This window comes from Macrobrachium nipponense, chromosome 31, assembly GCF_015104395.2.
Source record: "Macrobrachium nipponense isolate FS-2020 chromosome 31, ASM1510439v2, whole genome shotgun sequence".
Taxonomy (NCBI): Eukaryota; Metazoa; Arthropoda; class Malacostraca; order Decapoda; family Palaemonidae; genus Macrobrachium; species Macrobrachium nipponense.
Genome location: NC_061093.1, coordinates 11,929,281 through 11,956,541, shown reverse-complemented (window position 1 = coordinate 11,956,541; position 27,261 = coordinate 11,929,281). Strand labels below are relative to the sequence as shown.

General features: G+C 38.5%; 1 protein-coding gene across 1 annotated transcript in view; it reads right to left on the bottom strand.

The window, feature by feature from the left end:
* Positions 1-965: 965 nt before the first annotated feature.
* The window catches only part of LOC135206632 (uncharacterized), a 29,964-nt gene continuing 3,668 nt past the window's right edge, over positions 966-27,261 (bottom strand). The window contains exon 2 of the mRNA XM_064237973.1: positions 966-1,881. Within this exon, the coding sequence (XP_064094043.1) occupies positions 1,761-1,881 (121 nt within the window). The 3' untranslated portion in view covers positions 966-1,760. The remainder of the gene's footprint in view (positions 1,882-27,261) is intronic.

Here is a 27,261-nt window from a genome sequence, read left to right as displayed (position 1 = left end):
AATTAAAACATTTTGTCATCCTAATACTGCAAGGGTTATGAACTCAGTCTTCTCGTATATACGTATGTTGGCTGTACTTCATGAACACAGATAGTTAAATCCTCAAAAAATGACAGCTACAGTTACAAAAGCTGAAGAAGCAGTTTTGATTTTTATGCAATGAAAATGACACACTTTAACTTTCACAGCCTAACACAAATGTGGAAGCCTGGGATAAATGAATATTAAACACCCCTAACATTACTGTACTTCAGATAAAAATTCAATATGGATGAACTTTATAGAAACACATGAATATACATCTACAACACAACTTCAACAATCTTCATCAACATCCATAAAAGACTGGTAAAGACAGATCAGATCCTTGTAACAAAACCTCAAAAAGTCAGGAACAACTCTACCTACAAATTGAGGTTCATAATTCCATCAAGTGATCACTATAACATGTGCAAACCATAATTAACAGGTGGCAGTTTTTTAATTGTAATTGTATGTATTATGTACATAATATTTAAAAGCTTTTAAATATTATGTAGCTTTTAAATATTATGTACATAATATTTAAAAGCTACAACGACCCCTTAACTTCTCGATTTCTTCACAGTTTGGAAATGCTTATCACTACTAAGAATATAACTCCAAATGAACAAATAAATGACTGCATTCCGATGCCTGGCCAAGACTCAATCTCTGGTCCGCTTAACAGAAAGAGGTAACGATAATTACCTGGCCTACTTCTTTTATGCAGACCCAAGACAGTCTCTCCACCAGGCATCAGAATACAGTGTACCTTCATTTATTAGTTCGTTTGGATCTAGGCTTAGTAGTGACCAGTATTTCCAAAATGTGAAGAATCGAAAAGTTAAGACAGCACTGTGGCTAATGAATATTAGGTACATACATATATCTGGTGAAAAGTTGCTAGTACATTCCCCCCTTCCCCCCCCCTTTTCCCCCCCCCATACACACACACACTAGTATACGTATATGTATACGTATAGTATAGCATGTATAGTCACTATCAATCCTCCTTTGAATCTTTCATCTAATGTAAACCATATAAAATCCAACTGGTGTTCAACAATGTAGGTACATGAGATTTAAATATATACTACTGTATATGGTACAATATTAGGAAAATTTTTATATATTTTTAATAATTACACACCACTGAACTTTCCTACTTTCTTAAACCTAATGTTTACTAATCTCAGTGATTCAAACCTGTAAAAGCATCTTTAAAATTTTGTTGAAGCGATTATACTGTACTGTTGTATTATGTAGTTTTTAGATTCACATGCTTTTTTTTTCAACTTCAGCCAAATGGCTACTAAAGAGGGATGTTAACTGAAGCTAAAATATGTACTGTGCTTCAATTTGAATGACACAGTTGTTGACTAGGAAAGGTGTGACTTGTACCAAATTCAGATGAGATCATTAAAATCATTATTCATGGGTTGCCCCCTATGTTACTAGAATCACTCAACTTGAGATGTTAGTCTTTAAGATAAAAATCAAAGAATGGAGTAACAAAAAGCTAAGGAGCTACTTCACAGGTTCTGTGAATAGTAACAGGGTCAGAATCATTGAGATTACTGAATATAAGGCTAAGTAAAAACAATGCCTGTATATTATTTGAATGCATAAAATATCAACACAGCACTAATAAACCAACAGGCCTGCACTGCAACTAAACTCAAGTTGTCAAGTTTTATCCATACTCAATGTTTCAATGAGGTTTGAAATATGTACTTATACTACATACACCTGTATACATACCTTGAGTAAGGATCTGCAATTATCCCTTTCACAGGCCCTTGTAACAGAGTGAACCAAGTAGTGTGCAGGTGACCAAATTGGACTGGGTTCAAAAGGCAACTATGTTAGACAAAAGAAACAATCTAGTATTACTGAAATAGGAAGGTAGGTGTCAAGTGTAAAAGATATTTAAAAAAGTACTATATATAAAATAAAACTGCTTACCTTGCTCTGAAATTAATTATTTCTCTTCATGTATTTAACAAAGATAGTTCGGTCAATGCATAATACTGGAACATAACAATGATCTAACACATAGCACTTCTCTTAATGTAGATACGTACATTTGTAAAATGAACACTAATTTTCCCATAGCAACACCAGTCTGCTGAAGACTGGAATTAAGCACACAGTCAACAGTTTCTGATTTCAGTGGCAATTCCTCAGTTAACCATTTAAGTAAAGTCTTAATCAAACTACAACTACAGTTAAAAGGAGTAACGTAAGGTATTTCCATACCTTACATGTACGTACATAGTACTTGATACATGAGTTTACATAAAAATTACATTACAGTATGAATCATTACATGAAAGACTAATCTACCTAGCATGACTAACATTTGTAGTTCAAGACTAAGCCTAGACTTCAGTAAATAAGAAAATATTCACCATTGTTTGCAACACTTTGGCAGAGAATAACTGATATTACAGGTACTGGTATCTATTTTTCACAATATTATTGTGTATTGTGAAACAATAATAATAGAGTACTTTACAAAAAAAAATTATATCCTTTGGTAGAGGTGTAAGAATACTACCACCATAGGTCCTACATGTTGTAAAAGGTGACTAAAAGGACAACTGCTGCCTTGCAGTCATACTTTTTAGTAAAAGGCTAGGCCCATCCAATAACTGTGGAAACTGCTGCCTTGCAGTCATACTTTTTAGTTAAAAGCTAGGCCCACTGCCAATAACTGTCGTTGATGACAGCAAGTGCATGCGGTCGTAAAAAAACCCTTTGCCAAACAATAAACCATATCTGATGATGACCTTGATAGAAGGCGCATCAGGCAACTGACCCCTTAATGTAACGATAACAGTAGGAAAGAAGACGATGACTTTACAAAAAAAACATTTTACAAATTCTTACAAAACATAAACTAAAAGTGGACAACATGGAATAAACCAAAAGCCACTGAATTCGCTGTACTATATAGATACCAGATTAAGTGATACAACATTGTACATACTCTTGACTCATATATATCAGTAATGAAGTGCTACACAAATTATATCTTTGATCTGATAGCTTTGTAAAGCACTGCTAATCAATGCACTAAATTCTGCCCAGTCAGGTTAACGCAATTAGTTTACCATACATGCAAGATATTACGTACATGCTAGAATACTTTGACAGATATAAAAAGATAGTTGATTTCTAAAGGATATGCAATCATCATCCATATAATTCCTTATTAGTTTTCTAATATAGGGCAAACTTAGCAACAAAAATTAAAATGACCTAATGAAGGAAAAGGGAGGTAACCCAGAACAGTTATCACTTGCTCTCAGAATGACAATAAGGCAATTAGATACTTCTTTACAAAGGTCCCTACTTATTTCCATTTCCAGAAAAACTTCATGGTAACCAGATGTTACAAGTGAACAAATATTGCAATAATCAAAACAACTGACAGAATACTCCGTAGCACAAAATAAACTTTCTTGAAAGAAAATATGGAAGGACGTACTTTGTGTATACAGTAACAAACAAGTGCAAATAAGCATGTTTTCAAGTTAACAATAACCAGAAGATTGAAAATTGGCCTACTGCTTCAGTGGCTGGCAGTTCAAATCCCCAAGGAGGATGTAACTGTTAACTTATCCCTTGAGGCAACATGTTTGTGCATTCCACTGAGCCCATAGAAATCATACCAGCCTGTCCTGAAGAGCGAGTCCTAAAACTGACCCAGTGTAAGAGACAAGTTAGTAATCCCAGTCTTGACTATTGAGTCAGGCAGTCCCCGGGTTACAACGGGTTTGGCTTACGACGTTCCGAGGTTAAGGCGCTTTTCAATTATATTCATCAGAAATTATTTCCAGGGTTACGACGCCTACAACGCTCATCTGGCAGAAGAAATATGACACCAAAAATGCAAAATAATCAATATTTGAAGGTTTTTTGATGCAAAATGCAATAAGAATGCAGTTTACATAGTTTTGAATGCACCCAAAGCATTAAAAGTAAGGTTTTCTTAGGATTTTTGGTGATGTTCCGGCTTACGACAATTTTCGGCTTACAACATGTCTCAAGAACGGAACCCCCGTCGTAACCTGGGGACTGCCTGTACTATGGAAGAATCCTCACATCTTCAACATGAAAAAAGCAGCTTATCTAACCAAAGAATCCTGAAATTAAGCACAAAACCTTTTCATAACCAAAGTGGTAGAACTAAAAAAACTGGCTGGCAATAATGCAACAACTTTTGCCAACCAATTGCTGATGAAATCTATATCTTATATGTATAAGAAAATCATTCCCGAGTCTGCTTAATATATGGCATAGTATTTGAAATGAACAAAGTACGTCTTAAACAGCCACCAGACCATAGCTTCATGAAACATAATGGCTTTAGTTTCTTCTGTGCAGTATTTGAAGCCTAATAATGAAGCCCAAGTGTTAACCATGTCACAATGTGAGTTTGAATAAAATATGTAAACATCATTTATATCATGTGTAGGTATTCGTTTTAATTTCAGATGGTAGCTGATATGTAATGTCCTTTATTGCTGGTGTGAACAGTGAACTGCTTAGAGCTTTTCCTTAGGGAACTCCATTTCTACTTCAAATGTACTACATTAAATACTGTCCTTGTAATTGAAATTTTCTTTCAAGTAGGATATTATCAATAATCACTGGTAGGTGGCCCCATATACCATTGTTGTACAGTGATTTCAGGATAGCATACCTTCATATAATGTCAGTCTTGTTGTATACAAATTTAGATATTAATATTTCCATAGTCTTCTGCACTCAAACCCTGAGTTTTAAGAGACCTGCGGGTAAAACCTTGCTTAAAGGCAATACAGAGACAATGCCAAGGCCTGGGCAGTCACCAGAGGTTCATACACATATTAAAACTAAAACTAAAGTCGCTTTCCAAACCTTCAATCCCAAGGTCTCAAGGAGGGAATTCTTCCTATTGCCCTACCAGTCCCATTCCATTAACTTCTAGGGACCGGATACCTCATAAGGTACCGCAAGAGGGACAGGATGATTCTCCTTCCGTTGACCAAGACCAGTTCAACACAAATATTCTAAATCAGGTCAGTAGCCTTGGTAGCTTACTCAGCTCAGTTACAGCAAGGTTTGAAGAAGTGTTTAGCAGGTTAGGTGCTCAGGACTCCCTGATTGCAGGTCTCAGACAGGAGTCGGCAGTTTCGGCCCCTTCTAGTAGCTTGATGCAAGCTCAGAGCATGCCTGACGGGTCCACGCTCCCTCCTTTCCACCCCGGTAATCCCTGGAGGGTGGCTAACTTCGCTCCGTTTGTCAATGGGATGTTGACTATAGAAGGTTGCGGCACACGTAGGCTCGAGGATTTAGAGTTTTTCCCCCGAAGGTTTACAGCCTCCGTTTATTTATAGCTATGTTAGGCTTACGAGGCAGCTCTGGTTAGGAGAGGATAAGGTCCCCAAGGAGACTGTTTATCCTTTCTAGAGATCAGCTCAGCAAACATGGATACGGAGCCTAGAAGAGTGGGACTGCTCAAATACTAGAATAACAGCTTTTAAAAGTCCTTTCACCATGTTTACAACTGATGTCGGGAAACCCCTTACCTTTTGGACATCAAAGGTAGCATAACTAACACTCCACCCAGGCAGTGACTCGAGAAGAGCCCATGCCCAAGCTTAGGGAGACAGATCCCACATCTTTACTACTCCCAGGTAGGGAGGATTTGTGGGAGGATTTTTGCCAGCTACGTTCTCGGTAGGCAAGCTGAAGCCAGATTGTGCAATCACCTTGTTTAGTGAAAAACGCCTTCCTAGGCTGTCAGACGCATTGATCCAAGCCGAATTTGACGCTAAGACACGTCTCGCAAGGTCTCTTAACTCCTAGTGATGACAGAGACGGCGGCTCGGGAGTACGCTCAGGAGCTGCTGTTTAAAGTCATTGCGAAGTCGTTACTTTTAAGCATGCAATGTGACTTGTACGACTTTGCGATTGCTAGAAGAAATTGCAGGAAGCATGTTCTGTCTGAGGCTACGATCAGGCACGAACCCAACAAGCTTCTAGCTTCCTCAATCTGGGGTGCAGATCTCTTCCCAGCTTCAGCAGTAACCGAGGTTCAGAGCGAGGCATCACGTCTTAACCAAAGGCATCAAGGTTGCGTTGGGGAATCCCTTTCAAAAGGAAATCAGAGTCTTCTTCCTCCAGTTTTAGGGCTAGGAAGAGGCAAAGGAAGTTCCTACCCTTCCAAGTCCCGCAACAGCATCCTGTGCTACAAGCTGTTCCAATTCAACAGGTATCCCAGCCTTCGACTTCTAAGGCTCAGCCTCAGCAACAGCATCAATTTGTCTTCCTTTCGCCGCCGTCTAACCAACAGGCCTCCTCACAGTATTCAGTGTCGCCCGCTTTTAAACCCGGTCTATGAGAGTCGGGCATTTCACCCCTTTACCAGAGTTGCTAGGGGTGGCAGGGCTAGAGGATCCTTTCGCCAGCGCGGAGGAGCCAGAGCCCAAGGGCGAAACTAGAGGTGCAAGGTCAGGCAGAGGATCCCGGCCTTCATCATCTCAATGAAGTTTCTCAGGTAGGAGGCAGGCAGGCTGTACCTCTTTCGTCATCGTTGGGGGTTCAGCAGTTGGGCAAAAAGCATAGTAATCCGAGGCCTAGGCTGGAGTTGGATCAAAGGTCCTCCTCCACCCATCACCTTCTATCAGGAACCAACGCAGGAATTGATGGATACTCCAAGGACCTTCTCCAGAAGGGAGCAATCTCCAGGACGAAGAACTTGAAATTTCAGGTCGTCTATTCAGCGTCCCAAAGAAAGGGACCGACAAAAGAAGGGTGATCTTAGACTTGTCCCCGTCTAAACTGTACATTCGTTGCGACAAGTTCAAAATGCTGACCATCTCTCAGGTGCGGACCTACTTCCCCGTGGGGCCGTCACCACCTCTATAGATCTTACAGACGCCTACTATCATGTCCCGATAGCTCGGCACTTCCGACCATTCCTCGGCTTCAAAACTAGGGAAAGAAGCCTACTCCTTCAAAGTAATGCCCTTCGGGCTAAATATAGCACCAAGGGTTTCACGAAACTGGCGGAGGCAGTGGTGCAGGAGCTAAGATCCAGAGTATATTGGTGGTGGCGTACCTAGACGATTGGCTAATCTGGGAGATGGACAAAGGCAAATGTATGAAAGCCACGGACAAGGTCATGTCTTTCCTGGAATATTAGGGTTTCAAGATCAACAGGACCAAGTCCCGGTTGACTCCGGAGTCCAAGTTCCAGTGGCTAGGGATTCATTGGGACTTGGATTCTCACACTCTTTCCATTCCAGCAGGAAAGAGAAAGGAGATTGCCAAGGCAACAAGACAATTCTTAAAGTGCAAAGAGACTTCGAGAAGGAATCAGGAGAGGATCCTAGGCTCGCTCCAGTTTGCCTCAGTCACGGACGTTCTGTTGAAAGCCAAGCTCAAGGACATCAATCGAGTTTGGCGGTTCGAAGGCAAATGCCAAGTGTCGGGACAAGTTCGCCCGGCCGGGATACCTCTGATTCTCAGAAAACGCCTGCGCCCATGTACAAAGGCCGCCAACCTAGCCAAGGAGTTACCGTTGCAGTTTCCTCCCCCGTCCCTAGTGGGTGCATACGGACGCATCGCTGACAGGTTGGGGAGGTTATTCACAGCACGAGAAGGTTCAGGGAACTTGGTCACCTCACTTCCAAACACTTCACATAAACATTCTGGAAAGCTATGGCAGTGTTTCTGACTTTAAAAAAAGCTCCGTCCTCCAAAGAAGACTCATATCAGGTTGGTCCTCGACAGTGCAGTAGTAGTACACTGTATAAAACAGAGGTGGTTCAAAGTCAAGTCATGTGAACCACGTGATGATAGCAATCTTTTTCTCTAGCAGCCAAGAACACCTGGCATCTGTCGGCTACTCACCTGGCAGGAGTCCACAATGTAGTAGCAGACGCCCTGTCTCGGTCGGTCCCTCTGGAATCAGAATGGTCACTGGACCAAGAATCCTTCGAGAGGGTTTGCCAAAGGTACCAGGTCTAGAAGTAGATCTGTTTGCCACAGAGGCAAACCACAAGCTGCCTTGTTACGTAGCCCCCAATCTGGACCCTCTGGCATACGCTACGGACGCCCTGAGCATAGATTGGAACCAGTGGACGAAGATCTATTTATTCCCTCCAGTGAACCTTCTCCTGAAGGTGCTGCACAAGTTGAGATCCTTCGAAGGTCAGGTGGCTCTCATAGTCCCCTCACTGGCCCAAGAGCAACCTGGTTTCCCCTTCTCTGGAAACTAGGTCTTCGCCCTCACCCTCTCCCGGACTTGAGACTATCGCAACAAGTTCAAACGAGGACTGTGTTCGATTCCTCAGGTCTTCACAAAACCCTAACTCTATGGATTTCATGAAGTTTGCAGGTAAGAGAGTAGGCGACATTGATCCACAGAACATGTTGTTCTTGGAGTCAGACAGAGAGAGTCTACGCTTCGCCAGTATGACTCAGCAGTTAAGAAATTGTCTTTGTTCCTCAGAGAATCAAATATCAAAGTAATGACATTGAACGTGGCCATAACCTTCTTCAGGTCTTTGTTTGAACAAGGCTTGGCAGCTGCAACAATAACAACCACTAAGTCAGCTCTGAAAAAGATTTTTCTTCTCGGGTTTGGTATCAATCTAACCGAGTCTTATTTCACCTCTATCCCAAGGGCATGTGCACGTCTACGGCCCGTTCACAGACCGTCGTCAGTGTCACGGTTTCTTAATGATGTTCTTAGGTTAGCCTCGGAAACAGACAACTTCAAATGTGATTACCAAACCATTTGTTCTTATTGAGTCTAGCTTCAGGTGCCAGAATATCAGAGCTGTCATCTGTATCTAGAGATGAAGCGCATATTGAGTTCCTTTCCTCGGGGACGTGTTGCTTTCGCCAAATAAGCAATTTCTAGCTAAGAATGAAGACCCCTTGATGAGGTGGTCCTCCATGGAAGATTGTCCCGCTTCCGCAGGATCCATCGTTATGTCCTGTTAAAACTCTTAAGGACTATTTATCTAGGACGTCTACCTATTCCGAAGGCCCCCTTTCATTAGAAAAGATGGTGGTACACTATCTCTAAAAGGCATTAGGCAGCAGATGTTATATTTTTATCAAGAAAGCCAGCCCAGGGTCATTCCCCAAGGTGCATGACATTCGGGCAATAGCAACTTCTGTTAACTTCTTCAAATATATGGACTTTGATGATCTGAAGAAGTATACTGGTTGGAAGTCACCCCTTGGTTTTCAAAAAAGCACTACCTTAAGTCTTTAGAGGATCTTAAATATCATGCAATAGCTGCAGGAAGGCCAGTGTCTCCTACTGCTACATCATTATAGTACCGTCCTTGTGTCATATGAATCTTTTCAATTATGCCAGCCTATTAACATTTTACCTACCTCAGCAAATGCCTTAGCTATTAGAATAAGTGTATAATCGTGTATAGTTTTACGTACATACAAACCAATTATCTGTAATTATTTTATTATGTATGTGACTTGTTACAAATGTTGCCACTGTTTTGGCTATATAGTATATTTTGTAAATAAATTGTATTTTTTCCAATTCTAGAAACTATTTTATTATTTCCTTTGATTGCCATTAATATGATTTTTCCTTTCAGGATAGTATAGCTTGGTGTTTCTCTGGTACAATTTCACGGAGCGACACGGCTGAGCCAGAGGGATTTTGACGTAGGAAAAATCTATTTCTGGGCGAGGAAGCCGTGTCGCCCAGTGAAATCCCCCCCTTTTTTTCCTTTTTTCCCCCCCCCCCCTTGCTGTGCACCAAGCTTCTTTGCTATCTAAGTATGACGCCGCAGTCCCCTTCAACAGGGCAGCTGGGTGTGACCTATAGGTCGGCTCCCCGTTTTCAGGGTCTTTTGATGAGGAAAAGGCTAATTGGAGGGGTTGCTGTGGTAGTGTTTAACACTCGCCCCAGTTCTATACCGACACCTTTTATTTAGGTGAGCGAGTCAGAGACTTCTGACATGTCCAATTTAGCAGTTCTCTGGTATCATAGCATATTTTACTAGAAATAGTGCTAAAGAGGACACATTTCACTGGGCGAACAACCGGCCTTTCCCCTTCCCCGCCCAGAAATAGATTTTCCTACGTCAAAATCCCTTTTTTAATCAATTTGCATTTTTCATAGCTAACAAACCTGAGATCTTAACATTAGGATAAACCTTCTAGTGCCAGCTGGAAAAATGGTAAAATTAATAAAAATTGTGTACATAAGGAACTATTGGCATCTGTACTTGATCATAAGGTCTGTGAGATTTCCCACAATGCCTTCGGCATATTGTGATCCCATCAGTTACTCTTCCAACCTAGTTTAATTGTCAGAGGGGTAGTTCAAAGTGGACCTTTATATGTTAAGACCTCAAGTTTGTTAGTATGAAAAATACAAACAGATTAAAAAATTTGTAATTTTTTCATATACAAAAACTTTTGGTCTTAACATTAGGATATGTAGACTTACTCATTTGTGGTAGGTAAGTATTATAAACCAACTGGGAGTTTGCCACCTTTAGATCTAGAAAATATTCTACCTTTGGTCACAATAGACCCATCAGGGTCATCCCGAGATTTCTTGACTGCATCACCTTGTTCAGAACCTGACGGATCAAACAAAATGGAGGAAAAGCATATACGTCCAGCTTGCCCCATTGATGTTGTAGAGCATCCTCTGCTGCTCCTTACATGTCCGGGACTATTGAACAGTATACTGTATCGCCTCCCTGTTTGTTTACATATGCCACTACATATTGTAGTTGTCCGACATCAATACTACCTAGTGTCCCTCTACCCTCTCCCGAAACTCCTGTGCTAGGAATTCTGATTTTAGTTCTATTACATTTATTTGGAGTTGTCTGTCCTGCTGACTCCACTTCCCTGAACTCATCAGATCCTCCATATGGGCCCCCCAGCCTTCGACTGATGCATGCGAGAACAGAAGATGATCTGGAGAGGGTTGATGAAGGGGTACCTCTATTGTCAGACTGTTGTTGTCCAACCGCCACAGTAGATTTTTTTCTCACCTCGGTCGACAGTAGGATCTGCTCGTAGGGATGATCTACACTTGGTGACCAAAATTCCTTCATCCCCCATTGTAAAAACCCCAAGTGTAACCTCCCATGAGGAACCAGCTTATCTAAAGAATTTAGAATTCCCAGAACTACCTGCCACTGCTTCACTAGTTGTTTCCCTTGCCAGAAAGGAATTCACCATTTCCTTCCATTTTCTTACCCTCTGATCTAATGGGAAAGCTTTGGTCTTTATTGTGTCTATAATCATCCCTAAATAAACAATCTTCTGACTGGGATCCAAACTCAACTTCTATCAATTTATCAGTGCCTAAACTGTGACAAAACTGGAGAAGATGATCTCTGTCTCAAAACATCTTTTCTCAGGACCTTGCTATTATCAGTCAATCGTCCAGGTATCTTATTAACCTGATCCCTTGAGTATGAATCCATATCGACACAAGAGTGAATACTCTTGTAAACACTTGAGAGGAAAATACGGCTGTAAAATCCACTTGACGGAGGTACTAGTACTTGCTCTACAGCTACCTTCTCCATCATTTTCCTCATTTCCTCTTGCAGAATAAGGAATTTCTGAGACCCAAGAGTGTAAGAAAGGGGCTGTAACGGCTGATCTGCAAGAGATGAAGTGAAGTTGAATGGGATCAGATAACCCACTCTGAGCACATCCACTACCCACTGCTCCACTTGAATTCGTCATCTTAGGGGAAGGATTGACCTCACTATTCTCTTCTGGGGTGTTTGTTGAGCACCTCTTATTTCCACAGGGTGATTTCCTGTCGACTTGCTCACTGCTTGTTGAGCCAATCTATCATTGGTATCCATCCTTCTTCTATCCATTGCTGCTTCTAGTAGTACAGGCAGTCCCCAGCTTACAACGGGGGTTCCGTTCTTGAGACGCGTCATGAGCCGAAAATCGTTGTAAGCCAGAAAATCGTCAAAAATCCTAAGAAAAACTTACTTTGAATGCCTTAGGTGTATTAAAAACTATGTAAATTGCATTTTTATTGCATTTTTCATAAAAAAACTTTCAAATATTTATTAAATGCATTTTTGGAGTCGTATTTCTTCCATCAGATTGGCGCCATAAGCAGCATAACCCTGGAACATGCACCATAAACCTGGAAATAATTTCTGATGAATATTGCAATTGAAAAGTGTCGTAACCTCAGAACATCGTAAGACGAACCCGTCGTAAGCCGGGGACTACCTGTATGTCCTTTGGCAACAGAAATTGTTACTCTAGGATATCACTATATCAAAGAGCTAACAGAGAATCCACATCTACAGCACGACTTAACTTGGCCAATGCTGCATCTCTTCTCATATCAACAGGATACGTAATACTAGCCCAAATATTGGCCCTTAAGTTTGTTAAATAAGAAATCACTTTGGAACCAGACTGAAACAACCTGACAAAGGCTGTTTCATCCACTAATCTCCTGGTTGAATCTGATGAAGTAATCTTAGCCACCGCTGTTGACCAAAGATCTAATCACAATGCTGTTTGGAAAACAGAAGCAGCAGTTGATTCCAATGCAGTCACTTCTTGACAAGTAAGTGAGGGACACTACATTTTCACCTGGTCTAAGGTCAACTCAGGTCTTAATCGCACAACATCTAGATTAATGCCTTCCTAGTAAAAGAACAACAGGTGTCGTATAATATTTCCTGTCTCAACGGGGGGGAGGGGGGGGGGGCCAACTTGAACAATCTATTATTCGGTCACAAGGAATTATCTCTCCCTTAAATCTGTGCATTCACATGCTGTAACACCGTTTCTGCATGACTTGAACACAGAAATTCATACAATACCTTTATGTCTTTCTTTAGTCCTAAAAGAGCTTCAATTTCAGTTGGAGCTATGCTGGAAGGAGTTTCAGACCTCCTTGAAAGATTATTGAATTTATGAATCAAGTCAATAACCTCAGCATAAGAACCAAAAAACTCCTGATTCTCTACTTCCTCTGCTTCCAAAAAATTCTGTTCAGCCGTCGAAGAAAGGATATTAATCTTATCACCAGACAAACGTCTGTGGGATTCATGGCGTCTTAATCCAACAGCCACAGCACCTGTGTTATCTGACGCAGATCCTGGCTAGCTCTTGAAACATGACCGTCGATACCTTTAACTGCTCCTTGATTGAGAACAAGAAAGCTGCCTAATCCTCCAGGCTGACAGATCCCGGGAAGTTGTGCGTCCATCATGTCCTTTATTCAATTGAGAAACTTCCAATGCTTCACATGTATTACTCAATTTTTTAATAGGAACATTGTCATCCTTTCTCCTGATCTTGAATGGCCTTACAGGAAAGATTGGGACCTGATTACCATCTTTTGTAGACTGATGAACCCCACTGTCACTACTCCAACTGCACTCACAGCAGCTTCCACCCCAGTGTCCATCGGTTTCTTCGGCTGTGATGATGCATTAGAATGAGGGCCGATTCTTTGTTTCAGCAGTCCTGGCTTGAAGATGAAGAAAAAATTAATCTTCTCCTCTCGGCACAAGGATCAACCACAGAGTTTCTTATCCTTCAACATTTAACTGGAGCACGCACTGATGTCATTGAAGCTTGCAATGATGCTGAACTAGAAGAGGAAGAAGAACAAGTAGACTTGCATCTTTTCTTCTTGTATGTCTTATCAATTTTCTCTTCTAACACTTGCAATTTCTCCATAAAAGTGCCTCCTACTGAATCCAAAAGTGTAATTGTATTCACCAACACCGAAGATGCGAAGGTGGAAAGAGCCTGTGATGTCATGACAGTCAACATGTTGGATTGTGACGTCACTGAAGGTCTAGGCTGTGACATCATCGCGCTTGAAGGAAAACATGGGGTTGATACTGATAACCCTGCGGGTACCACAAAATGCTGCAGTATTGGAATCATATGCACCTCTACAGATGCTGTGGCGTTCGCCCCCACAAAATGGAGACCAGAGGGAGACGGGACACCCATTGAGGGAGGCACTGGAGGGAAGTGTGATGCCATGTAGTGGGTCAACAAGCCATCCAGGGTTGGTACCCCTGACAGGCCTAATGCTGCCCACATACCCTCCATTCTGTGCGCATCCATAGCTGAAACATACGATAAAGATGGCGATGCTCCCCCTCCCCGCAGAGAAGGAAGGAGCATAATTATGCACAAAACCTCCCAAAACCCCTCCTGATGCATCTAAAGACAATCATTGGATGAACCTGACAGGGTATGGGAAGCATTTAGCAAAGGCAGAGAAACACATCACATGGATCATCATCACGATTAGGCAGAACAAAAGAAGATGAAGGCATTTCATCATCCAAAGATATCGCGTTTCCTTTCTCCTGTTTCTTTGTTTGTTTGTTTGTTTGGTGTTTTTATGTTAGATGGATCCAGTGGTTATTCAGCAATGAGACCAACAGCTTTGTGTGACTTCTGAACCACGTCGAGAGTGAACTACTATCACCAGAAATACACATCTCTAACCCCTCAGTGGAATGCCTGAGATTCGAACTCGCGGCCACCAAGGTGGCAGGTCAAGACCATATCGATCATGCCACTGAGGTGCTTACCTTTCTCCAGTACTGATCCTTCTCATAAAAATTTTTCCATTGTTCCACCAGCTAAAAACGACATACAAAACAAGGATTAGTAATTAACATACATTTTCCCTGCACCTACTACACGTTGGGTGTGGATCCGTGGACACCAATGTTAAAAATCTTAAACAAGGAAACACAATAATACCCAGGCATTTTCTCTGTTTCCTGTGAGATCCTGAAGAAACCTTGGACAAGGAGGTAAAATAATCCTTAGTATCCAGATACCCATACAAACCCACAGGAAACACTGAAACACAGAAAGAAAAGAAGCAGGCAAACTAAACCAGCTTCAAAAGGACAGAGAGCTAACGTGTCCTCTCTTAAAGGCAGTAAGAAAGTAACTGATGCAATCACAAAATGCTGAAGGCATTGTGAGAGATCCCATAGACCTCGTGATCAAGCACAAATGCCAATATAGTTCCTTGCGTACACAATTTTCTATTAATTTTACTGGTTTTCCAACTGGTACTAGAAGATTTATCCTTAGGTTTGTTTCATAAATGAAAAACTCAGGATTTGGGCTTCAAGGTGGGTCAGTGGGTCTGTGACACTGTCATCCAAACTGGATTGGACTAAGGATATTGCTTCTTTGGATGCCTAGCATTCAAAATTTAGTCCATTAACCTGCAGAAACACTAGCTATGGAAACCGGTATACTACGTAAAAAATTAGCACTGCTTGGATCTCTGCTCAGTTCAACGAAGGCAATGCTAGTATGTTACTGTGCCATGCTTTATGTAATAGGCTCTCTCACCAAATGGGATAATATGCATGTAAAATACATGAAAATAAAAAATAAATTACATCAAAATGAACCTGTGCATTTAAATAACTGCCATTAAAATCTAATTTACGTAAAAAATATACAGTACATAGTTTGTTACGAAAAAATAGTTTAAGCAGACCAGTATATCTTAGCTCTCAAAGACTAACCTGACAAGTTCTTTTAAAATGTATATTAGCCCAGGTATTCACACACAGGTTTACCTGTCAGTCGACCCATGACCATTCGACAGATGAGCGTCCACACACAAAGAGTAGAGCTGCCAGTTGGACAGTCAACTTAAGGTCGTTGCTCTCATTTCTCGCCTAGCCTTCATCGTGGCAACACTCTATAGCAGTGATAGGAACTCCACTGGCTAATAAGGAGGTGGAGCTACATAGCCTTGCTGCTACCATAATTCACTTAAAAATAAGAGAGAGCAGAAAGGGTAACAGAGTATGGTCTAAATATTGCCTATTAAAGAGAGATGTTTGTTCTCATACAATATTACTGAATAAGGTTAAATTAGACCTGGGGTTTGATTCAGTTATTTATGAAATGGACCGTGAACCTACTTTAACAATAGTAAATTCACATTAACCATGCATCTGATGTCTAGGCCAGTCCCTTACGACGCTCCTGATTGGCTGTTTATAAGCCAATCACAGGGCTGTAAACTCTCAGTCCCTCTTGAGAGTTCACATAGGCAGGATGTATGTTCCATCTCTCCTGAGGGATATATCTTTCAGAAGTATTCCTCATGAGAGGTGGAACATACATCTGCCTATGTGAAATCTCGGGCGAGACTGAGAGTTCCCAGCCCTGTGATTGGCTTATTAACAGCCAATCAGGAGTGTCGCAAGGGACGAGCCTAAACATCACATCAGATGCAGGGCTGATGTGAATCTACTATAGTAACACCTTTCATAAAAATTAAAAGGCAGATCACTGGCTTAGGCCTATACCAAATTGTCTATCACAGAATTATTTTTATATTTTCTATCATAAAATTGGACTCGACAGTCTACAAATGGCACCGCAGCATCTAACAGTGAAATGAATTAGGCCTATGCACAGTTTATTCATATTCTAATCCGAGCAGCTGAGATCCTTACCAGGCAAAATCCAGGGGCAAACTGTCATAAAATTGTTGGTTACCCATCCACACATGCAATCACCTGTCAGTCAGTCGAAAGAACTTTAGGTAGTTCCATCAGTTCGTCAGTTCTGGTGAGTGGACTGACTCCACGGAGTCTGACAGGAAAACCTGTACATGAATACCCTGCCTTAGATTAATCAGTTTATTTAATAAGTTACAGACTGCTAAAAACTTCATATTTGGACAGATTTAAAAGTTAAAGATTCTGACAAAATTTCTTTATATGCCTTGTGTCCCAGACCTGTCATTCTATGTCAAATGAAATTTGGACATTCACATGAAATAAGTTTTCATGGCAACAGATTCTTTGTAAGGTGGTCTTTGAAAGGTCTTCCTTTTTCAGAAAGTTTGTATTTCATCAAAAGGTATATCAGCCATGCATGAAAACTAACAAGTTTTGGAAGAATCAAGGTAGGATTAAAGAATACGCTACTTTTCCCTGAAATCCTAGAGACAGTCATTTCACTGAAAAATACAGGACTGCTGTAGTTTACAGTCCCCCGACTCAAAGAACAAGCTTACGAAACTCAATAAATAGCTGTTGCAAAAGTTCCATCATTCTATTTTTTTTATTTATGAGTTTTTCAAGCTAAATTGAACTTTTGATGTCACATGCTACCAGAAAAAGACAGAAGTGTGAACACTGGACGGACAATGAGATGGATGGATATGACAGGATGTGGAGAGAGAAAAAATACAAAATAACAGTATGTATTACAGTTCTGAAAAAAAGGAGTATAACACTACACATGCCTAAAAGCTAACGCCATCATCAGTAAATTAATGACACTGATAATAATGCAATAGCATGCGACAATGTACAGACTAATATACACTTTCAAGTTCATAAATAATCATTTCACAGCTTAACTGAGTGCACCATACTCAAGATACACCATTTGTAAACTTTCATCAAGAGTATTAACATAATATGGATGCTTTAAAAATAATTTATACTGTATAACATAACCACGGCCAATGAATCTGGGGGCTTTAATACTGCGCCTTGGCAACCTACTGATCAACAGTTCATCCAATTCTTGATGGTAGGTTGACTGGGAATGATAACAATAATGAAACCTCCAGACTTGTTGACTATGGCTTTAGTGCTTCTTATGCATTTTCAGATTCTTCATCTGCTAAAGGGAAATTATGCATTTTATCTCAATGCCAGATAAAGAATTTTTTTAAAGAAGACACACATTACAATGATAGTTTTGTATAGGCTATTTCCAGTTCTACATTCTAGGAAATGTGGGAGGGACCCCAAGGCAAACAGCATGAACAGATACTGGATAATCACTGTCAAGTTCATGAATTGGGCTAATCCTGTAACTTTGCAAATATTCCTCCAGCAAGCAAAGGTAATCACTTTATTTTGACATATAAATTATGACAATGTATACAACTTCTACTTAATATGTGGAACAAAGATACTCAGTAGATAGTATGGAATAACAAGATTCTTATACGCATGTTACACAAAACACTAATTTCAGTCACACTTACCAAGCTACCACAGTCATATAAAAAATTAACCTTGGTTCAAAACTTTATGTTATACGTACCTACTATTATATATGTATGTATAAAAAAAAAACTATATTTTAATGTGATTCAAAGCTAAGACCAAAAAATCTGATTAGTTTTTAAAACTGAGGATTGCCACTAATAATTTAATTTTCTAAAAGCATGTACCATGGGAAAATAAAAAGAACAATTTGCCAAGATATTATCACATAGCTAGTAGGAGGATACCTAATATTAGGTATCCTAATATAATAGGAGAGATAAGATAATTTTAAAACACATTAGTTTACCTGATTATGAAAGAAAACAGGTTTTACAGATCAGCAGTCATTAAAAAACTTATACGTATATGTATTGGACTGCAGCAAAAATCAGGCATAAAATACAGTAAACACAAATTAATTTGGTAATACTCATTTCACAAGGAGTAGAACTAACTACAATTGAAAATAATACTGCTTATAATGACTATTGGAACTAATGGAGTTCAATGACTGTCTTAAAATAACAACTATCAAGTCATTACACAACAGCATGAAGGCTATTTAACAACTTTTTAAACCCAACAGATTGAAAGAACATCCCATTTAGTGTTACTTATTTGCACTGTAAGTCTTAAGTGCCTAAGCAAAGTTGATACATCACTCATGCAACACCAATAAAAGCCTTCAAAAAAAGAGAACAAGTTTATGATATCTAAGACTAGAGGAATATAAAGAAGAAACTCACTGAACAAATCTCCCAAAAAAAAAACCCTTCATGTCCTTTTTTGTGCTACAGACATTAACAATGTGCTTCGTGACCAACAATTAATCCAAGTGCCAGCTTTAGACAGTAAAACATAAGCTAAGAGCCATGTGAAACATTTTGTGTGTATATATATGTGATCAATATGAAAACTAGAACAGATGAATTCAGTAAACCAAAATTTTTTAAGGAAAGACTAGTAAAAGATATTACATGACATGTTGACTTATTCCTGAAATGAAGAAGACATTACCAACACCACAATACATTCTTCTATATCAGAACCACTTCAAATCAACATCGGTCTTTCTTCCAAGAAAACAAAATAAAAAAAGATATTCATTATGTTACTCAATATCTGAGGTTTCTGAAAACATGAATGCTGGAAATCAGACATATAAACATGTGCCGAGCAAATAAAGAAACTTTCTTGTAAAATATACTTCTGATATGGATGAACATTTTGTCATCAGTTATAAAAAAAATATATATATATACCACAATGAAGAAGTAAAATTGATCCAGTTAAAGCATTTGCATTTCAGTATGTATTCCTTATTTCACAATCTTAAAACATTTTCATAGAATTATAATTTTGAAAATTATATACATATGTACTGTACTCCCTTTGCTGACTACAAGTGATATGCTAGAGCATGCATACTTACTTATAGTGATACTAATTTATGAATTATCATATAAAAGTATTTGCAGTAATAAATTATATTTTCAGGTACATTCTGTCCAATACATTCTTCAATTATAAATATCCAATTTTTACATAGTATTTAAAAACCTGATATAAATGTGAACTAGTAGTTTCATTTAACAAGTGTTGGTGATCTGAATGAAAAAAACCATACCACAATTTTCAAATTCTTAATTACTAGCACCCATAGTCCACTTTGTCTTTCTCCTTGTATCAGAATTCCATAAAACAAATAAACTGTCTTTTCAATGCCTTCAGTGAATAGGAAATAAAATCCTTATTATACTTCATTATATGTACAGCTGTATCATGAAGTTATGTAAAACAAATCATTTGCCCTCTCAATGTATTTCACAGATATGAAATGAAGTTTAATGTGTTTCTGATAACCAATCAAATGTCTGTTCAATCAAAATCCAACATTAGATTTTTCATTTACCGTTGGAAGGACCCCCTAAGAACACTAAAATACACTAAAATATTGTGGCTCTAACGAGAGACAAGTGACAAAAATCCAATCAATCCAATAAGCCAGTCCTCATTATGCCTCTTTGATATTTTAATTATCAGGATGCAGCTGCAGGGTAAATGTGTCCAACACAATAACTCACATACAAGATAGTACTCATAAAGACATCACAAGCAAAATAAAAATGTGAAATGTCATCTTCACTAGACAGAATATTAAATGCTGAATTAACAAATAAAAGCTAAATATTATTTGCTTTAATTGACAAAGCATTAGTACCACAACACAAAACAATTACTTAAACACAAAGGAAAAGACAGCAAAATATGAAGTAGGATATGCAAGTATATCTCAGATTAGCACCCAGAATACAGTACAGGCCACATTGACATCCCATTACAAATATACCTATATACATTTGATTGGGGGTTACTTTTCTTATGTATACATAATGAACTTTATCAAAAATCAGAGAAATAGTCAAGATATAAATAAAGAAACCAAAAGAATTCAATAAATGCTGAAGAATTAAAATAAAAAAACACAAGTACAATATCTCTATCAACTTTTTAATCAACTCTTTTCAGGATAATACAAGTAAGGCAATCCAGTCACTCTTGATCTATGTACAGCATGTCTGAAGGAAGGAAAAGAATAAACTGATAAAATTTGGGCCACATGACCTACTGCTGGGACCAGGAAGGCCATTCAGCACAAAGATTTGGTTGCTCCTGACTGTAGTGCCTCAGTTTTTCTATAACCTGCTTAGCCATAGGATGGCACCCAAAATTTGGTCAGCATACCCTATGTGAGCTGCTAGGAGAAACATCTGGTATCATATGGGAAGAAAATTAGAGTTGATGGTGGGATGAAGACATTGAGAAAGTAGTAAAGATAAGGAGGAGGCAAAAAAAAAGATGGGAAGAGTCACAGTCAATGGAAGACAGAGATAGGTTGAGAGAGAAAAACAAGGTGGTGAAAAAGGTGGTAGCCCAAGCTAAAGCAGTCATGATGATGTGTATAATGACCTGGAGACAAAGGAAGGCTTAAACAAGATGATCAAGCTATCAAAGGCTAGAAATAAGAGGACCAAAGATATTACACATTCAAACAAATAAAAGATCAAGATGGTGTAGTACTTAGAAAGGAGGAAGACATTGTGAAGAGATGGAAAGAATATTTCGAACAGTTGTTAAATGAAGAAAATAATAGACTAAAAGAGAGGCTGGGCAAGTAAACATTGGCATGGTAATGAGGTTACATGGCTGCCGAGCCCAGAAATAGATTTTTCCTACGTCAAAATCCCTTTGCTAGGCAAGAGATATTAAATGCACTTAAGAAGATGAAGAATGGGAAGGCAACCAGCTCAGACATGATTCCTGTGGAGGCATGGAAAGTATTAGGAGATGAAGGAGTGGATTAACTGTACAATCTCATGATAAAGATCGTTGAGCAAGAAAAGATACCAAATGAGTGGCGTGGGAGTATATTGATCCCAATTTTTAAAGGGAAAGGCAATGTCTAAGAGTGTGGTAATTATAGGGGTATTAAATTGATGTCCTACACTTTTAAAGATACTGGAAAGGATGATAGATGCCAGACTAAGAGAAGTAGAAATAGGTAAAGAGCAGATGGGATTCATGAAGGGAAGGGGAACAACAGAGTGTATATTTTGTCTGAGGCAACTGATGGAGAAATTCGGGGAAAAGCAAAGGGCCCTACATATTGTATTCAATGACCTTGAAAAGGCTTATGATCGAGTCCCGAGACAAGAGGTATGGAGGAGTCTGAAGGAGAAGATGGTGCCAGAGAAGTATTTGTGATTGATACAAGAGATATACCGGAATGTATCTACCAGAGTGAGGAGCAGTGTTGGGGAGACAGACGGTTTTGAGGTGAGAGTAGGATTACCCCAGGGATCGGCTCTGAGCCCATTTATTTTTAACATAGTGATGAATGTTATAGTAGAGGAAGTAAGGGAGGCAGTACCATGGAAACATATTGTATGCGGATGATATTGTTCTGTGTGCAGAGAGTAGGGAAGACCTGGAAATTAAATTGGAAAGATGGAGACAAGTAACTGAGGACAGAGGAATGAGAATAAGATCTAAGGCAGAATATATGTGTACTACCAATGAGGGGGATGATACAGAAAGTATTCAGCTTGGTGAAGAACAAATAAAGAGTTGATAAGTTTAAGTATTTGGGATCTTTTGTTAACGCTGGAGGAAGTGTGGAAGAAGAAGTAAAACATCGGGTACAGGCAGGCTGGAGCAACTGGAGAGCGGCCTCTGGAGTTCTTTGTGACCAAAAGAGTACAGCTGAGGTTAAAGGGGTCAACTACGGTGGTGGAAATATCAAAAAAAGTGCAGGAGGGGAGGCTGGGATGGTATGGACACCTGCTGAGGAGAGATGAGGACCACACTGTGAGACATACAATGGGAATGGAGGTTCAAGGAAGAAGAGGGAGACCAAGACAGAAATGGAAGGACTGTGTGAGAGGAGAGTTACGTGAGAAGGGAATTGATGAGGCAGAAGCGCAGGATAGAAATAGATGGAAACGGTGACCCCATATAAAAATGGGAACCAGCTGGGAAGAACACGACCCTATGCGAGGTCTAATATGTACACTGCCTGCCTCTTACCTTGTGGTAAATGGACTTTATAGTAGTAGTACAGTGGATCCCCGGTATTCGCGTTCTCCGGATTCACGGACTCACACATTCGCGGATTTCTCTTGGGAACATTTCCCCGCATTATTCGGGGAAAATTCAAACATTCGCAGTATTTTTCTATGAGAAATATCCACAAATTCCTGGTTTGTTTATCAATTTCATCATAAAATACACTTTTTGTGATAAAACTATAATAAAAAACAAGTATGAAAATTTTTAGTGGTTTTTCTTGAGTTTTAACTAACAAAATAGGCTGTTTTTAGCATTTTTATAGGGGTTCCAAACATTCGTGAATTCTAACTATTCATGGGGGGGGGTGTCTGGTATGCATCCCCCGTGAATACAGGGGGGACCACTGTACTATATGTATCCTAGCATACTCTCATTTTAAAATTCTATGCACTGCTTAGAGGGGTTAAGTCACTAGTAATAATGGCTCCTAGGTCTTTTTCTTAATGGCAACTTTTTGTCTTTATGTACTTTATATTTGGCATTATTGCACCTGACTACATTTTTATAAGTTGATGGGCATGAGTTACCTTAGTAATGATTTACCAATTTTCACCTGGTTGTTGTAATTGTTATACTAGTCTCAGCAGCATTGATAACATTTGTGCCACCAGCAAACTTGTTTATTTTGCTGACCAACCAAAAGTCAAGATTACTTATGAATGTCATGAAGAGCAGATGACCCATCACCATTAAGAGGCACACCTCATGTTATGTTTTGTCAACCAAAAATGTCTAATTGAAGAAAACCCTTTGTTTTCTGTTGCTTAGCCAGACTCATACCCAATCTTATATTTAATCCGTGTTATCTAGATGCCTTACTTTTGCTGTTAACCCTTTTTGCAGCATCTTGTCAAATGCCTGGAGGTCCAGAGTACATACGATCTAAAAGGTTAGTTACAGTTGATCCATTAGCAAATCCATACTGTCGGACTAGAAATCTGTTTTATTCCAAATTTTTCCTAGTGTTGTCTCATAAGTGTGTCTTGTCTTTTCCTAAAAAGTGAAGTCAGACCTAGAAATAAAGTTCCCAGTTCATCCTTAGAATCATTCTTGAATATTACTACTGCAATATTTTACAGTACTTAACAATCTATTGCTATTCTTTGCCCTGTGGATGCTTCAAATAAAAAAATATATAAATTCTAGAAGTTAGGAGCTATTTCTTCTTCTGCTTCCATAATCAATCCTTCCTTAATCATCCTTGGGTGATATTCATCTGGACCTGAGATTGGTTTTGGTTCTATTCAACATTTTTATTTTCACAGCTACTTTTGCTAATTCTCTGTGACAGCTCACTTTCTTGGTATATTGCTGGGACACTAGTTGAGTCAATCTTGATCTTTTCAAGGCTGTATGGTACCTTTGGTTAGTTTGGTACCTTTGCCTTTGGTTAGTTTGGTACCTTTGCCTTCCTGCATTTTTTTGGTTTGTGGGTCTTGTCTGTCTCTTTTTACTTTATCTTTACATGATAATAATAAGTTTCAAAGACTTGATCTGTGGTCTGACAGCAATCGTGAATTTTTAAATAACTCATTGAGTTTTTGAAAGCATACAATTAATTCAACACTTTCCATTACCCACTTTCAGTTCTGCAAGAATATGTCATCATGTATATTCAGGCTATTGATTTTAGCTATTTCTTGAGAATGTTATTGAATTTTACCATCACAGAAGTGAAATTTAGGATTTTCGTCATGAAGCCCTTGTGCTTTGGCTCTGACTCGTTCATTGACTTAGCAGCACCTTCCATTTTGTATGACAAATGTGTGAGAAACACTTGATTTCTGTCTTTCTTCCTTCATTAAATCTTCAGCTGATAAACCTTAGGGACAGAGTCAACATACTAAAAGCCCAAGAGGGCTCTAAACTGAAATCATTAAGCCTCAGCCTGCAGAGAGAAAAAGTTATAAGAAAAGGTGATAAATATGAAGAAAAAGAAAATAAAACCCATAAATTTGAAATTATGAGAAGTCAGAAAGCAGAAATGAATTTGCTCCTCCCTTAAACATTTGGAGATAAGAAAACTCCACAACCGAAATACACAAACTATTCCAATTTTATTTGTAGACAAAATAAAACTGCTTTCAAACTAAGTAGAATTAAACCTGATGCTACAAAATGAAACAATGTTTGTAGCAACAGCCTGCTGAGTGTTGTGAGCAGAAACAGTTAGGTTAGGTAAAGATAAGTGCAGAGGAAAATTTCTCATTGTAGTAAATTTTATGCAATAAACATTATTAACTCACTTTACATCTATGCCACAAGTTAACATTAAGAGGTGTCACTGATGACTTAAGTCTGTCCAATGTTTGAGATGACAGCCAGCACTGGAAAACCACAATATTCCAATAGAACAGTACACCAAACAAGGAAGGAGGAGGAGTTGAAACCCTTCAGGTACAATAGCATCATCATGAAACATCTGAAAACATTTCCACAAGATACAATCTACTACGACAGTGCTTTCATTATCTAGTCAACTATGAAATGTGGGCAATAATAAATGTTCTCTGAACCACGGTAGTTTTCTGGCTTTTACTTGACCTCATTTCCTTTGGTCTCATCCCTGCTTCCTGTCCAGCTTGTTTCATTTGGAGACTGCTACCTTTCCATTTATGTACTAATGTCAAAACTTTATGCAAGCCCAATAATTCTAAAGCAAAGGGAGTTTCTTTCATCTGCTTTACATATAAAATGATAATTTAGATCATCAGTGCAAAGATTTCACATGTGGCATCCTTTAGTTATGTCCAGTAGTTAGCACAAAATTTGTGCATCAAAGTGTTAGCCCAAATAATTACAGTTCAGTATGAGGCTACATTGACAAGGGATTTAAATTTTGAATGACCATTGATGACTAAATTTTGATTTTCTGTTTACACTTTTGAAAATTTTGGTGTAACCTTTTTTTACCAAGTCTTACATTATGCTCAAAAGTTATGAAGTGTTATAACTTGATTTTACTAGCAATTCATAATTTTTCCTAAGAGTAATAAATTACCCATGAATAATCCATAACAAGTGCTGCTCAGGTAATGCCTCCTCCTGTTGATTGACATGCATTAGTATTACTTCATGGTTATGACTGAGGGGTTCTTGTTTACATGACATTTAAATAATTGACTTTGGATACTTTGAAATGTATGACAGTTTCTGGAAGTTGCTAACACACATTAAGGAATTAACTTTGCACTGTAATTTTTGAGAACTCAGATATAGGCCACTTATGCATTTTGATCCAGAAATTCTTCAATAAAACTGAATGAGCTTCAAAATCTTCAGTCCTGTTAATACAGATCCACATTCAAATGAATTTGGCCCATTGATTTGTGATGAAATTATGGTATTTATGTCATTTCTTTAAATACTCAATCTATTCATTCATTTATTTGTCTCTTTTGCATTTTATGCTTCTTCACTGCAACTTTACATTTGGTCTGAAAACTGGATCTGAATTCTCATTACAGATACATATGTTTTGCTCTATTCAGTGGAGAACAGAACCTAGTTATGATAATCATAACTTCTATTCTTGTTTAATATCTTGCCTTAAGTTGTTCAAAAACTTTCAGTTTTAGAAGTCTGGAATAATAATAATACTTATTATAACTGAATAGCTTTAGCTAGACCACTAAATTTAGATCCACATAAAATACAAGTTCATTTACTGTGGCACCTTCTAAATATATGTCCACATGTTTAGCACAATCTACAATAATAAACACTTAACACCTAATAGTTAAACCCTTACTCAGAGTCCAACAAATTTGAATTGAATGGTAAGATTTACACCATCAATTAATCCTTAGATTTGCTTAGAATCTTTTCTAGCTCATGAATACAGTTGTCTCCAGTGAAGTACTATATACAATTAACAAAAAAACAAAACAAAAAATTTCTCACCTTTAAAAGACTGGACATAGCCCAGGATCAATTGTCAGATTTTTTCTTTGTATTTATTTCTGAATGTTCTCTTCCTTTTTTGAATGATTCATTACAGCATTTTAGTTAACAGTAACCTACATGAATAACTTATTTTAAATGCCTAAAATGTAACAGAGAATATTTTTAGTTCCAAGTCTTCATTTATTTTGTGCATAAGTGACAAAGATTTTATGAAAATGGTCTTTTTGACCACTAAAGCAAACTGGAAAGATCAGAAACTTTTCAGCAATAGGATTATAACAATAAACAGCAAATACTGACAGGAACTATAACCAAAGATTCCATAAAAAAAAGGATCGTGGAAACACTAATAAAAAAGAAATAAAGTTTATGAAGAACATTAGAAGAGAATTTGCAGTTAACAAGAGTTACATTATGTACATAAATATCAAAATGTGTTACTGTTGTTCCATTAAACTAAGATTTTGTAACCCAGTATCAAATGTATTTAAGGTCTGCATGCTACATCAATTGTAAAAACATATTTTTGAAGGGTTCCTTTACAACTTTCCTTGCTTTGGCAAATAACATAACACTATATCCTATTCTGAAGTGCAGCAAATTTAGTTCAGTTGCCTTGCATTAGTCT